This window comes from Halichoerus grypus, chromosome 7, assembly GCF_964656455.1.
Source record: "Halichoerus grypus chromosome 7, mHalGry1.hap1.1, whole genome shotgun sequence".
Taxonomy (NCBI): Eukaryota; Metazoa; Chordata; class Mammalia; order Carnivora; family Phocidae; genus Halichoerus; species Halichoerus grypus.
Genome location: NC_135718.1, coordinates 9913041 through 9928713, shown reverse-complemented (window position 1 = coordinate 9928713; position 15673 = coordinate 9913041). Strand labels below are relative to the sequence as shown.

Genomic DNA, 15673 nt, shown 5'->3' with positions numbered 1-15673 from the left:
TTTCCAAACCTTGGCACTACTGACATTTTGGGCCAGAGAATTCTTTGATGCTAGAGGTCCTTGTGTGTCCTGTAGAATGCTCAGCAGCATCCTGGGCCTCCACCCACCAGATGCCAGCAGCACACACAGCCCTCCCCCCACTGTCCCACTGGGACAATGAAAAGGGTCTCTAGATATGGGGCAGGGGTCGGGGCAAAATTGCTCGACAGAGAACCACTGTTTAAGGGCAAGTGGGAACAGGAACTCAGAGTGGGAAGCCCCTCATTGTCCCACTACAGCTAATGTCAGATCATGAAACAAATCCATGTTAGTTATAAATAGTGTTTAGACTGTAAATTTACATAACACAATTATCAAGACTAGAAAAGACTATACTCTATTGTTATTTCAAGGGCTTTACATATAATGAACTTTTTTCAATTAGATGCATTTCTAAATCAATCTGTTTAAAAACAAACCTTTTAATTCACATACAAAGCATGTATATTATTATACAGGGCTATCATTTCAGAATTAAAAATGTAATAAATTATTGGCAATGCTTTCTCAATTTGTAGAAATATGTAACACAAGAGTATTTTCACTGTTTATCTGACAATTCAAACATAACTTTCTCATTACCTTAAAACAATCTTTTAATAAGCTTACCTTTAATTAATATTGTTGAAATCATAAAAAGATCTATTCTGTAGAAATACCAAATGATACCACTTACAGATATGTACTTTCCCTCTAACCAACAATCAAGTTAGTCATTATTCCCATATTACCATCCATCCATTCATCCAAAGAATTACAGAACATTTACTATAAATCAGGGATTGCTGCTAAAATTAAATGATAAATGAACTCAAGCTCTACCTCTTGAGAAACTTAGAGTCTAAAGAAACAAACAGATGGGAAAACATGTATTTATAATACAGTGCAGTCAGGCAGGTTTCAGAGTGGGAGCACACAGGAGCTGAATTTTGCAAGGTGAAGAGGAGCAAAGGGAGGATATCACTGTTTTAATATGTTGGCATAGAGAGGGTCTTTTATTTTTTTTAAGATTTACTTATTTATTTGAGAGAGAGAGAGCGCCTGAGCCAAATCAAGAGTTGGATGCTCAAGCGACTGAGCCACCTGGGCGCCCCAAGAAAGTCTTTTAAAAGCATGTTATAGAAGCCAGGAGCCATAGAGGAAAAGGATTAATAAATTGGGTGACATAAAAAATTTTAACTTCCATATAATTCAATAAATGTACATACAATAAACAATGCTATAAGGCAAATGACAAATGGGATGTGACAAATGGTAAATGTTTGATATCACAAGTATTAGTACACAAAGAGCTTTTAATCATTTTTAATGTTTTAATAATTCCTGTAACTGAATTTTCACAAAACATATCATCCTGTTTCAGTGAAGGGGTTCTCTGCATCTCTGCAGCACCTTTTATTTTTTAAGCTATTTGGAAGAAATGTCCAAGAGCAAGTGACTTATTTGCACACCCTTCAGTACTGAAATCAAGAACAGGCTGGCCAGTATCATTCTATAGGGAGAAACCTAAAGTTAAATGAGCTATTTCTAATTTAATGGAATCAAGGCTAAGTCTGAAAAAGGGAAAGCGGAGACATTTTATTACAATACAAATATAATAACACAGAGATCATTTAATTGAGATATTATTAAACTGGTTATGTGCAGGCAGTGCTCTTAAGAAACTAAAAATAATTATCCATCTGGGAAAAAATTCAGTCTTGACCCTTAGCACAACCATACACCAAAAATTTCAGATCAATTACTGAAGTGTGAAAGGTAAACTATAAAAATCTCAGAAGAAAATAAAACATTTCCATGGACATAGGGTAGGCAAAATTTTCTTGAACAAGACACAAAAGCCCTAAAGACTACATTAAAATTAAGAATTTCTCCTCATCACAAGATACCATTAAGAGAATAAAAAGACCAGCAGTGAGTGGAGGAAGTTACCCGTAAAACACGTATGCAACAAAGGATTACTACCCAGGATGCCATGAAGACTTCTACAAACAAGAGCCAGACAACCCAACAGAGAAATGGGCAAAAAAATTTGAACAGACACTTTACAAATGGCCAGCAAACATGTGACAAGGCATTCAACTTTGTCAGTCAACATAAAAATGTAAATTAAAACTACAATGCTCCCCCCACAGTACACTATCAGGATGGGAGGCACCTGGAACTCACCATGTGTAGGTGAGAGTGTAAATAGGTACATCCACTTAAGTTATGGGCAGTAGGAACTAAACCCGTGATCTAGCAATTCCATACCTAGGTCTATGCCCATCAGAAATATATTATGTTCACCCCAAGACATGTGAACAATGCTCATAGTTGCACTACATTAGCCAAAACCTAGAAACAGTTCATCCCCAGGAGAATGGGCATACAAGCGATGAGAATAAACCACCCATTGTTCCACACACCACATGAATAAATCTCACAAATATATTGTTGAATGGAACAAGTCAGTCACAAAATAAAATACATTGAGTGATTCCATTTATGTAAAGTATAAAAGTATATACTTTTGTAAAGTATAAAAACAGGCAAAATGAGTCTATTGTGGTTATCTTTGGGGTTGGATAATAACCAATGGGGGCATGAAAGAGGTTTGTGTGGGGCTGGAATATTCTGTCTCTTGATCCTGGTGCTTGTTGCACAGGTGGATGGAATCATTCTGAAAATTCACCAAACTGTACAATTAAGAATGGTGCACTTTTCTGTATACACGTTTCAATAACCAGTTTAAAAAAAAAAACAAACAAAAAACACTACAGCTAGGTAGCAGAGACAATTCTTGGAAAATATAAACTGGACCACTGAGACAGGCCTGACTACATTTTTTCTAAGCCCGGTGTTCCAATTAGAGACCTGTGAAGAAGCCAGTTCCCTGCATGCTTCCCTTCACTTCCCCGCTTTCCTCATTCAGACAGATGCCCGCCTTCCACAGGCACTGCACATCAATAAGCTCACTGAGCACCTCTGTGTGCCAATTAATGTGCCGAGCACCGAGGACAGCGAGAGGTCAGCCACGGTTTGCTCACGGACCTGACCAGCAGGAACCATGTCTGATCCTATTCCTCTTGCCTCGGCATCTAGCAGGACGTTTTATACTGAGGAGGCCCTCCGTAAACACTGACTAGTCATGTATACCTCCAAACAACTGGAGCACAAACACAGCTACAGAGAACGCACTTAGAAGTGCCAAGAGCTCACAGGATCAGAAAGGCTGACTCCACCTTCACTTGGCACACGGGCGTGGAGCTGTTGGGGGCAGCAGTGGGCAGACAGAGCGAACGGTCTGGAAGGAAGCTCCAGCTGGCACACGCAGCGCTAAGTGCAAGACCTTTTCAGAGGCAGGAGACCGGACAAGGCGGGGAGACATGGAAGCTGGAGAGCACGGAGTGTAGTGCCTGACAGTCAGGGAATGGGGGCTGGGTGAAGGAGGAAAGCAAACTTGCTTTTTCAGTAGGTCAGGGCACAGCTCGGGTAGTAGTATTTTCCAAAAGCACCAAAGATGACTGCTGTTTTTCAAAGGTTAGGAATCATGCCCTATGCCAGGCTTCCTACTTCACTGTGGGCAGACAGATGAGGAAAAGGATGGGAAAAGGCACATGATTAAATACGCTTTTAGTCCCCGGTCAACATTTACCTTTAATATGCCAAGTATTTTAGAATTCTCCAAAATTAAAAGTTATATGCAGCTCATCATAAATCTAAGAAACAAAGCCATTTATATGAATTTCAATTCCAAATTCTCCCTTATGTTACTAAAATGAAAGTGTGAGGAGCGCCTGGCTGGCTCAGTCGGTAGAGCGTGTGACTCTTGGTCTCGGGGTAGTAAGTCCAAGCCCCACGATGGGTGTAGAGTTTATTTAAAAAGATAAATCAAATCTTTTTAAAAATGTGAGTTGCTTCAAACTCTGGGCAAGTTAGGCATCTTGAGCTTCAATTTTCTCACTTGTAATGAGAAGCTTAAAACACATGGCCCTTAAGGAATTGCCTTTTGACTCTGATGGGGCAAATTTCCACATGTGACAATTTTAGAAACAAGAATTTGTGATGAGCATGTGAATTCTCTTACCTCCCACTGCCTGCAGGAGGCATCAAAAATCCCTTACTAAAATTATTCTGTGGTCATTTTTTCTACTGACTCTGTCTAATTCATCGGACATTTAACATCCAGAGCAACAGATTCTGAATCACAAACTCCAGAGTTGTGTTCTGTGCTGTGGGTAACCGATGAGATCACTTGTATTTCTTTCCGACCAAAGTAGCAAAGTCACTACTATGTGTACCCAAATACATCACCCGGGGCTGCAATACCATAGTAAAATAACATTTGCTAATTTGTCTGGTCAGGAAACTTCAAAAAGCGTGGGAGCTTGGGGGTTTCAACAGCTTGTGATTTTGCAGAGGCAGCTTTGTATATAAACCCCAATTTTTTCCTGTAGGTGCTTTTGTAACAGTAATGCCAACTGCCTTCTTTTAGGCAAACTCCTGCCGAATTCCAGAGGTGCTGTTTGGCCACAATCAAGCTGAGGCACTGACTTGAAGAATGATTAATCACAGATGAATTAGCTTTTTGTTTCTTTTCTGACATTTCCGAACCCTTTCTGATGTTTCAACTATCTGATGTCTGGCCATGTCATGCTACCAAAGCAGACTGCCTGAAATCACTGTTTACTTTGGCCTGCATACAAGTCTGGATAAGGATTTAGTCAAAACACCTCTTTCAGATCACAGAATGGCCTCACAGCAGCACCCTGAGAGACAACACGGAGAAGAAATTTTAAAAATTATACCTAACATCATTTCTATATACTCCAATTTTTACTTTCAAAGGAAATCAAACAGTTTTGAATTGTATGGAAAGGGGTCAAAATAGAGAATATGAACCAAGCTTTACATGTAAATATTAAACATTTCAGAAGCACAGGAAAATTCATTTAAAAAATACTTAGAAAACAAACCAAATAGATTTAAACCAACAGCTTGATTTTTAAAAGTATATATAATAATACTGTGTGTATACATACATATGAACTATATAACATATAAACTATATAATGCATATATAAAATAAATAAACACAAAGCAACAGCTCAGTTTCCAAGAAATACTGGTGGTTAGGCCGAATGAGGGGAAAACCTGCTCAGGTGTCCACTGCAGGCCATGTGCTCTAGGAAGTGACCCCTCCCATCACTGATCAGAGTTGCACAGGGTCCCATCCTCCTTGCCAGGGACTGGCTCAGGCACAGACAAGAGGCACAACTCTGACAAGTAAAATGAGTGATGTGGGCTGGGAGGCTTCTTGGTAAGGTTTCCCTTAATTTAAAAAGAGATACAGACAATCTCACACACTTTGGGATATCTACTGTCAAACAAAACCAGAAAATAACAAATGTTGGTGAGAATGTGGAGAAATGAGAATCTGTGTGCAGAGCCACTATGGAAAACAGTAGGGTGGGTCTTCAAAAAATTAAACATAAAATTGCCATAGCACCCATTTCTGTTCATGTCAGCCAGCTCCTGAGCCCCCAAACTGGTACTGATTTATGCTAAAACTATATCAAGTCCCATTAACATGGCCACCATTATCACAACAGTTAACGTGAACAGGGATAACGTATCAAGCCCGCTCCTTTCATTAATGACTATTTTCCAGCTCTCATTAAATCTTTTCTAACTACCCTGTGCCTTACATCTAAGACTACAGGCACAAACAAAACATATCTTACTAAGGAATGTTTATGTAAATCAGCCTTTACACATACACACACACCAGCAAAATCAAAAGAATAAAAATGTGTTTTAGGGACTCTGAGGCACAAAAACATAACTGCTGTAAACTAGCAAACCATCGAGGAGGATTTATGGCAACAGGTGCCATCTATGTAACTATGAAGATGACCACATGGTGATTTTCATCTTCATCTTGCAGTGCTCATCATTACCATTCGCAAGACAACCAAAATCAAAATTCATCATCATGTTAAGAAATGCCTTGTAGGCTCAAGTCAGGGTATTAAATGAAACGCCTTACAAAGATGAATTCCCATAAGCCAACTGGGCACATCCCTAGGCATGACTGCATATGGAAATTAAGTGACTTTGCCAAAACTCTCTCACAGTGAGCCATCAGAAGCTTCTCAGATCAGTTCAGCTCACTTAAGGGTCAATTCTGGGTCTGAACAGCTCCACAGAGAATGATTTCTATCTACGTGGACATCTACATCTCTATCTAGTCATCTCCATCCTATACATGTGTTTTAGTCATCTGTTGCTGAGTAACAAACCACTCCAAATCTTAGTGGCTGAAAACCACAATAATTTATTATTCCTCCTGATTCTGTGAGTTGGCTACAGCTCAGTTAGGTGGTTCTTCTGACGGTTATCTCTTAGGCTCACTCAGGCAGCCGTATTCATTCAGCAAGCTCGGCTAGAGCTGAAACATCCAAGATGGTCTCAGGCCTCCCAGGTGGTGTCTCTTGCCAGCAGGAGTTGGCCTTTTTACATGATGATGGCTGGCTCCCAAGACAGAGGAAGGGAAAGCTGCCAGTCCTCTTAAGGCCTGGGCCTGAAGCCCCAGAGAGTGCTTTTCCATGGCATCCTGTTAGTTAGTGAAGTCAGAAGGCCAGTCCAATCAGGGCAAGGGAAACAGAATCTACTTCTGATGGATGCAGCAGTACGCACATACAGGGTGAGAAGAACTGATGATGGACACACACCCTGGAAACCATCTACCATGCCATGGTCCTCCCTACACATAAAGATAAACTCGTCATTTCAGCAGGCCCTCATCAAAACTCATTACTCAATAAAAAGAGAGCAGGTAAAACCAGCCCTTTTGTGTATCTCAGACCTGCTGTTAAATACTTTCGTTTGCCCTACTTCATATAAGTGTATTATATGGTGAAGGCTGTAACTTAACATGTCTAAATCTATACAAGAAAATCCAAATGAAACATTATTCTAGTTTCAGGTACAGTTACGTATCACTGGGTGTCACTGGGCATTTATTATCCACATGCCCCCTCAGCTGTGACCTCCGTTAGGGCAGAGCCCACATCTGCACTGTTTACAGCTGTATTCTCAGTGTCTAGAGTGTACCAGGAACTAAGACACTGCTGCTTCTCAATTATTAATATTCCTGTTTTAATATACATTCCTTTTTTAATACCAGATAGAAATACACAGATTTCTCCACGTACATTTTACAGTGTGGCAAAAATACTCCATTACTAATGCTTTAAACACTTAGTTATGCTCCAAGAAAGAAGATACACTTTTAACTATTACTGTAGTTATATGCTAAATTTACCCTCACTGAATCTTGAAAATGAGAGATTTTACAATAGTGTGCAATTCATTTTCTGTGAGTTACCTTTTTTGTTGGTGTCTAGTTCTGGACCTTCAAATTGCAATGAGAAATATTCATGCTTGAACCAACATCTACCTTACAATTTTGAACAGCACATTTCTGATTGAGAATTCCCACTTTTACAAGCAGTTGTGCTGACCTTCATAACTGAGGGTTCTCATTTGCTGAAAATATAATAAAATATCCTTAGATGAAATGAAAACATCTACAAATGGAACAAAATAGTCACTTTATCCTGCCCACAAACATCTGAGCTCAGACTTTTTCTGCCCTAAATGGACAAGGCCAAAACCAACAGATACCCTGCAGCGCAACACAGGAATTATTCTGGAGAGGTTCACCTTTTTGCAGCACCAACCCCAACAGAGTTCAGTGCCACTTTCCTCCAAACAAAAGATAAAAGTGTCCACAACCCTGCAAATTTTCATAAAGTGAGGCAGTATTGGTACACACTAGCATAAGCCTCTGCTTTTCCCCAGCATCTGAACTAAAAAGTATGGCTAATAGCACAAGCAGGCCACTTAGAAATCTGGGTGCCATTTATCAGTATATAAACACAGAACTTCGACAGGTCTCAACAAAAGCACAGGTAATGATTTTGTGCATGCTACCCAACTGGGTAGGTTCTATCCTACGAGTCAGTGCAAGAAGATCCTATACTCAAATTGAGATAAAAACACAATATATCTCAGAGCACCTGGCTGGCTGTTCGTAGAACATACAACTCTTGACCTCAGGGTCATGAGTTCAAGCCCCACACTGGGCACAGAGCTTACTAAAAAAGAAAAAAGAAAAAAACAAAACACCCCACAATATATCTCATTTCTATATCATTCCCATTTTACAGTTGCAAAACCAAGGCCAGCTGTAATTAAGCAACTTCTCCAAACTGTTACACACTCCTGTACCACCACCGCCCTTTGGTGTCAGAGTATTTGTCAATACTCCATGATATCCAGTCATATTCCCTTAGAACCACCTATGTGTCTTACTAAGTTCTAATCTATTTGCAAAGCAGAAGCTGTCCTAGTCACACTCAGTAAATACTTGTTAAACAAAAGGGAGTTTCCTGACCCGCAGCACTAGTATTTCTTCTCATTAATTCAACAAATGTCTATTAAAAATTAAACATCTATTGTGTGGCAGGCACACTTTTAGGTACTTGGCATACATGATGAAGATAAACATCAAAAGTCTCACAAACGTATACACAGGAGACAGACTTGAATTTTGGGAAGAAACATAGAATGCTAAGGAAGCTGGGGATGGGTGGGTAGGTGAGTGGTCAAATCTAGTCTTAGTGTCCAGTATAGATTACTGGAGCAAGTGACCGCTAGGCTGAGAAATGATGGAGGAGGAGTTTGCAAGCATGGAGGATGGGTAGAGGGAGATTGAAAAACAAGAGATCAGTAAGGGTAAAGGCCCTCGGGTGGGAAAACCCAGCTGAAAGACTCCGGTTAGTCAGCCTGCAATGTTCAGGACCCAGATAACAAAATGTAGATATGAGCTTCTTCAACAGAGTGATTCTGAATTTAATAAACAGAAATTAGCTAACTTTAAAATGAGAAATAATTATCTTCCCAGTTATTACGCTCTCAGATGTGAAAAATTAATCTGGTGCAGTGGTTCTCAAGCTTGACTTCACATTAGAATCTCTGGAACGTTAAAAAAAAAAAAAAAAATGACGTCCATGGTTTGACCCCTAGCCAATGAATCAAAATCTTGGAAGGTAGGGGCCCACTGGTATTTTTAAAAAAGTTCCTCAGGTCATCCTGAAATACAGCCAGAATGGCTAACAGCAGCAACTCAAAAGGAGACGAGCACTAGCTGTCCTCCAGTCTCATCCTGAAATGACCCCTCGTCTTCCCATTGGCCGACTTCCTGTCAACCAAATCTCAGCCTAAACGTTACGCCTCTGAAAGGCTCTCCCTGACCCCACTCGAAAGGAGCCACACCTAATAAGTATTTACCACATCACACAGTGCTCATTCCTATCTGTTTGTCTTCTTTATTAACTTGTTGTAGGTCCTTGAGACTAGGGATCTTGCCTGTATTGTTCATTGCTGCATTTCCAGCAGGAGCTCAGTAAGTATTACATGAATGAAGGAAAAAAAGATCAGGTGGGCACTGGGGTATCTATCATGCAAATGGAATTTAAAAATAATATCCTGAAGCTATAATTCTGACAAATTTCGGTTGGGTATGATTAAGCCAGACAGATTGAACAGTATGGAGAGCATTTTTTAATTCTTAACTAAAAACTAGATATGAGCCAGACTTCTATTTCCAAGCAGAGCTTGACTTAGGAAGGAGACTGAATAACATACAACATTTAGTCTGGACTGGAGTCAACAAAGGTGGATAAAAAGTCTTCATACAGGGCGCCTGGGTGGCTCAGTCGTTAAGCGTCTGCCTTGGGCTCAGCTCATGATCCCAGGGTCCTGGGATCGAGCCCCGCATTGGGCCCCCCGCTCTGCGGGAAGCCTGTTCTCTCTCTCCCACTCCCCCTGCTTGTTTTCCCTCTCTTGCTATGTCTCTCTCTGTCAAAAATAAATTAAAAATCTTAAAAAAAAAAAAAAAAGTCTTCATACAGAGGAAGAGGTGATGAAAATATGGTCAACATTTCCATGAACAACAACAACAACAAAAAAGAAACAGGTTAAAATATGGAGCAATTAAGATTTTAGCTTAGGTATAAGGAAAAACTCACTGAGGGAAAAATCCTGTGCCACTAGAGTGGCCATTACAGATGGGAAGTAAAAGTGAAACTTCTCCAAGTCCCTAAGATTGGCATAAAAATACTTCTGTTTAGAAGGGGTCATGCACAAGTACACAAAGGCAGATGAATATATAGGATGGCTAGACTTTTCTTTTGAGTGTTATTATTGTACTACAATATCCAGAGTATGTGAGTTTCCTACCCTGAATTTATTTAGATCTGGTACCACAAAAATGAGCTAGAAGGAGAGAACACTAGTAAAAACAGTACCAAGTAAGTATTTTTGGGAAAAGAGAAATATGTTCATGCTTTTCTTTCCACAGAGAATGTATGTTTAGACCTATCAACTAAATTAATAATTCAGGCATAAAGGAAATATTTGAACGATTAAATTCACAAGTTACGTACAACGTACACTTAAACACGGGAATTAAATGCCAGCAGGAAGCCTTGCCAGAAGACCTGGGCTATGTCAGCATAAAACCAGCACGGTATTGTGTATCACCCTTCTTTCAAAGCCAGTTTTGCTTCTAGGATCTACAGTTTCTAACAGTGGAAGCATCCCTTCCCCAGACATTCAGCACTTAACCTCAACGCTCTGGAGCCACTTTTGTTCATTCCCACATTTAGTTAATCACCATGTTTTGTGGATTATTCATTTGTATAGAGAAAAAAAAAAGAGGGAGGGGAAATTTACGGATTAAAAAGATTTACAAGACACATCAACCAAATGTACAGACCTCGTGTGGGTTCTAAGTCAAACAAACTAAAAAATATTATGAGACAATCAGAAAATACAAGCACTGACTAGAGGTACAGGAGGATATTTAGAAATACTGTTAATGCTTCTGAGGTGTGATGCTGAGACTGTGATTTTGTTTTCAAAATGCTGTTATCTTTTAGAAATACACATTAAAAAATGTGCAGATGAAATGATATTTTGGATTTGTTCCAAAATATTTCAAAAGATGATGGAGGTAGGAATAGGGATGAACGAATAGATGAAATACGAGGTACTGCGAATTGCTAAAGCTGGGTAATGGGTACAAAGGGGTTCGATTACACTTTTCAATTTGGTTTATGCTTTTAAAATACCCATAACTTTAAAAAAATGGTAACTTACACATATGAATATGTTTTTTGATTTCCACATGCTATGTTCTTGGCTCTGAAACCTCAATGACTCCCAACTGCTTAAATACCTCAGAATAGCTTTCAAGTCCTTCAGAGTCCTTTGGTTACCCTTTTTTATATGACTATGTCATGGGCAAGGTCACCTGCCAATCCTTACTTGTCTGCTCCTTCTCTCTGACCTATGCTTCCCCATCTGCCTACTCGATATCAGGCCACTTAACCAAACCATTCTCCTAATCTGTTTTCATGTAAAATACTCCCAATCCTCACCAAGATTACAAGTTTTAAGAGGAAGATTCATGTTTACATCTTTTTGCCTCTTCAGAGCTTAAAGCAGTGCTCTAAGTAGAGCGAAGGAGTTCGGTTCCTGTTTTTATGGTGGGCGGGATGTAGGGAAACTGCTCCTTCATATTGCTCTACAGTTACCAGAGTTTTTACATACAGTAGGCTGCTAATCCTTAGAAAACATCAAAGAGTTTAATTAAAGACAGTCATAAAAGATAAAACTTTTTTTTAAAGGGGAATTCTGACATACAGTTAAATCTCACAATAATACGATGAATTATAAAGTCAGAGCAATAAAGGCTGTGGTTCTCACTACAGAAAGCTTCATTTCTGAGGCAGCAAAGTGATTTCCTTCATTAACTCACTCGTCACCCCTTCAAAGTCCAAGTCCTATACGCCCTGAGACAAAAATCATATTAAAGATTAATTTTTCTATGATGAAAATCTTACAAACATTTGTATTATTATTATTATTTTTATTATTGAAAATACCTCACTGCCTACATCGAGCTCCAGTTTTTCTGGACTGTGACTGGGTCCAAAGGAAACAAAGCTAAAATGGAAGGGAAGGAGAAAAAAATGGAGGGTGGGGGAAGGGTTAGGATGCACCCAGACAAGGTAGATTCCTAGTGGGTGTTCTGTTCTACCCCAAGTAAGCAGGCCCTACTGAATGTTCTAGAATAGCTGGGATTTCTATATATTTGGTTAATTTCTACAGATCATTCTGTACTAAGCAAATATTAAGTGCCTATGTGTCCAGCACTGTTTTAGGCAATGAACAAGCCAGATTCCATGAAAAGTTTAAAACACATTTAAAAATAATTCATTATATACATTGTAAATACACAAGCGAGTTAAACTAATATGATTAGAAACCATGAAAGCATTAATGTTCATGAACTGCATCTAGAGCAGACACGCACGAAAATCAGCTTTACCTTGTATTTCATCTTGGGACATGAATGAATGTAGAAACCCATATAATAATAGTTGAGTTGAGATGTTTTCTGATGAAGTTGCCTAGTAAAACCAATTTCTCTGCCAAAAGAAGAATAAAGATGAAGGTACAGTTAAATCTCGTTCCAATACTCAAAGTACATGTAATTTGATGTCAAATATCTGATAACATCTAAAAATATAATGTTAAGCTATTAAGAAACTCCAAGTGTTGAAAGCAAAACAATTTTAAAAATGCTTTAAGGGGCGCCTGGGCGACTCAGTCGTTAAGCGTCTGCCTTCGGCTCAGGTCGTGATCCCAGGGACCTGGGATTGAGCCCCACATCGGGTTCCCTGCTCCATGGGAAGCCTGCTTGTATTCCCTCTCTCGCTGTCTCTCTCTCTCTGTCAAATAAATAAATAAAAATCTTAAAAAAAAAAACAAAAAACTTTAAGATAGCTTTTACTAAAAAGACCTAAACAACTCTGAATTATTTTGAGCAAATGCATCTAAGTTCACATTTTACACTTTATTGAGCATACTAGTTGATCTAAAATTCAAACAGCATAAAAATAAAGAGATCTATTTAATACATTACTCATTATCCCCTGGAGTTCTCAAAAGACTGGGTTTATCAAGTGAAAAACAGCACAGCAAGTTTTATAAAACTCAAAAACCAACACATTTCAGGAAGAATGACTATTATTATGACCATTTACATGCAAACATTTGCAACTATATATGATATATAACTCCTTCCTACATCTAGATGTTACTCTAATATTTATTCTCCCTAAAACTAAAGAGTGGAAGAAAACTATGCTATCTCACCACTTTTTCTCTATTTGTTGGCATAGGCGAGGTTTAACCGAACAAAGACACTGTCAGCAATGCCCAGGCTTGAAGTGGTTTTAATTTGCATCCGGATAAATCTGGGCACAGAACTTCATCCTACTTGCCCAAATGAATGACTGCTTGTATTTGAGAGTTTTAAGGAAACTTTAGTACATTTCTAAAGTAGGAGAAAAGTTGTTTGTTTCGTTTTTATGTTTGTTTCTTGAAGGCCTGCTTTCTTTTTTTCTTTCCTTCTTTCTTTCCAATGAGTGCTTGAATTCAAGGAGAAATTTTTTAAGTGAATAGTCTGTGCATTTTGCAAGTTCAAATTTAAGTCACGGAAGGGTTGTGATCCTACAAATTCATCTTCTAAATCCAAGCAGACTGAACATTATTAGCCTATAACAGAATAAATCCCACTATTCCTAGAACTAATCCACTTTCAAGGTTCAAAGTGAGGAAGAAAGCACTGATACACCAACGCGGGACCACCCACCTCTGACAACAGCACTCCTTCCCTTGGTCCTGCATTGCCCCTCGCTCCCCCAGTTATTCAGGCCCAAACCTGGAGCCATCCTTAACTGTTCTTCTCCTCTCACTCCCATGTCCAATCCATCAACAGGTCCAGCTGGCCCCATCTCCAAAATATACCCTGAATCTGACCACTTCTCACTACCTCCACCTCAGCTATTCTGGTCCAAGCCAGCATAATGGCTCCCCTGGATGACTGCAACAGCTTCCTGACTGGCTTTCCAGGTTCCACTCTTGCCCCTCTGTAAATCCCACAGAGTGGCCTAAGTCGTTTTTTACAATATTAATCAGATCAGGTAACCTCCCCAAACCCTTCGCCTTCAAATTGGGTTGATATCCCACTTAGACAAAATCGAACCTCCCTACCATGACCTATCAATCGCAGCTCCATCGGCCCCTCCTCACCAGTGCCTCCTGCATCTCTGCCCTCCCTGCCTAACTCCTGTCTACATCCTACCCCATATCCTAGCCCGCAGGACTTATCTTCTCCATTCTGACCACCTCAGTTGTTGTACCACCCATATTTCTACCCTTAGACTTTTATTTAAACAGTTGGGTCCTTTATTTTTTCTTGGCTCCTCAAATGTCACCTGTCCAGAGAGGTCCTTCCTGACTGCCCTATACAAAAAGGACCTCATACCTACCACTGTGATTTTATTTTTGTCACAGCATAATGGAGTATTTAAAATTATGTTGGTATTCTAATTTACTGTCTGCTTTGACAAAGCTGGAAACCCTTATTCATTTCTATGAATTGTGTCCAAGACACATAGATTCTTCTCAAATAAACATCTGTTAAACAAATTAATTCATTTCTAAAATTCATCTTGCTAACAAAACATAAATAAATGTCATGCTCATGATCCCCAATTCAAACATTTTTTTAAACCTACAGACTAGGTTATATAAAAATCTATATTGATTATAGATCAAAATATAAAAACTATATGCATTTACAATTTCTTAAGAAATTAAAGAAATTAAACAGATTTCATTGAAATACACTATAATCAATAATAGAACCAGCAATTTATAGCCCGTTCTCCCCAATTTTGCTTGGAAATAATCAAATTTCCTGGCTGCCTTTCCTCTTCTAGAAAACTCAGCAAATCATATTCTCAAGAACACTAAAAGGAAATGACAAGACTGTAATGCAGAGGCAATCTCCCTGCTTTCAACTGGCAACAACTTTCATGCACCCAGGCTCCTCTGCTTCTTCCTCAAAGCTCTCCAGCTCTAGAATTTCAAGAGATATACCAAAGCAATAAATAGAACTCTTATAATTTTGCTGGGGGGGGCGCCTGGGTGGCTCAGTCGTTAAGCGTCTGCCTTCAGCTCAGGTCATGGTCCCAGCGTCCTGGGATCGAGTCCCACGTCAGGCTGCCTGCTCAGCGGGAAGCCTGCTTCTCCCTCTCCCACTCCCCTTGCTTGTGTTCCCTCTCTCGCTGTGTCTCTCTCTGTCAAATAAATAAATAAAATCTTTAAAAAATAATAATAATTTTGCTGGGAATTGATTATTTACTACCTCAAATGCAGCAGGATTTCAATATCCCTTAGTTTATTGAGATATGAAATGTCATATATAGGTTGGAATTCACTATGTGGGAATAAATATTCTTGATATTTATCTGAGAAGTCTAAACAAATCTATAGCTACATACTGTAAAGTGATAGATACAAAAACAAAACAAGAAGGAAAACGACAATAATTTCAAAGTGTTGGCTGATTTTGGTCCAAAGAAAAAGTAGTTTTCTGAAATAAATATACACTTCTAAAGTTACAAAATGTAAATGCTTTAAATTATCAGTTCCAATATCACTGGCG

At 39.1% G+C, this 15673-nt stretch overlaps 1 protein-coding gene across 9 annotated transcripts in view; it reads right to left on the bottom strand.

The window, feature by feature from the left end:
• ATE1 (arginyltransferase 1) overlaps positions 1-15673 on the bottom strand; it is a 167561-nt gene that overhangs the window by 74480 nt on the left and 77408 nt on the right. For 7 of the 9 annotated variants that reach the window (XM_078077054.1, XM_078077049.1, XM_078077048.1 and 4 more), the window contains one exon: positions 12485-12584. In XM_078077054.1, the coding sequence (XP_077933180.1) occupies positions 12485-12584 (100 nt within the window). Of the gene's footprint in view, positions 1-11565; positions 11946-12050; positions 12100-12484; positions 12585-15673 lie in introns of those variants that run through there. The other 2 variants (XM_078077051.1, XM_078077052.1) reach the window with 2 other exon arrangements.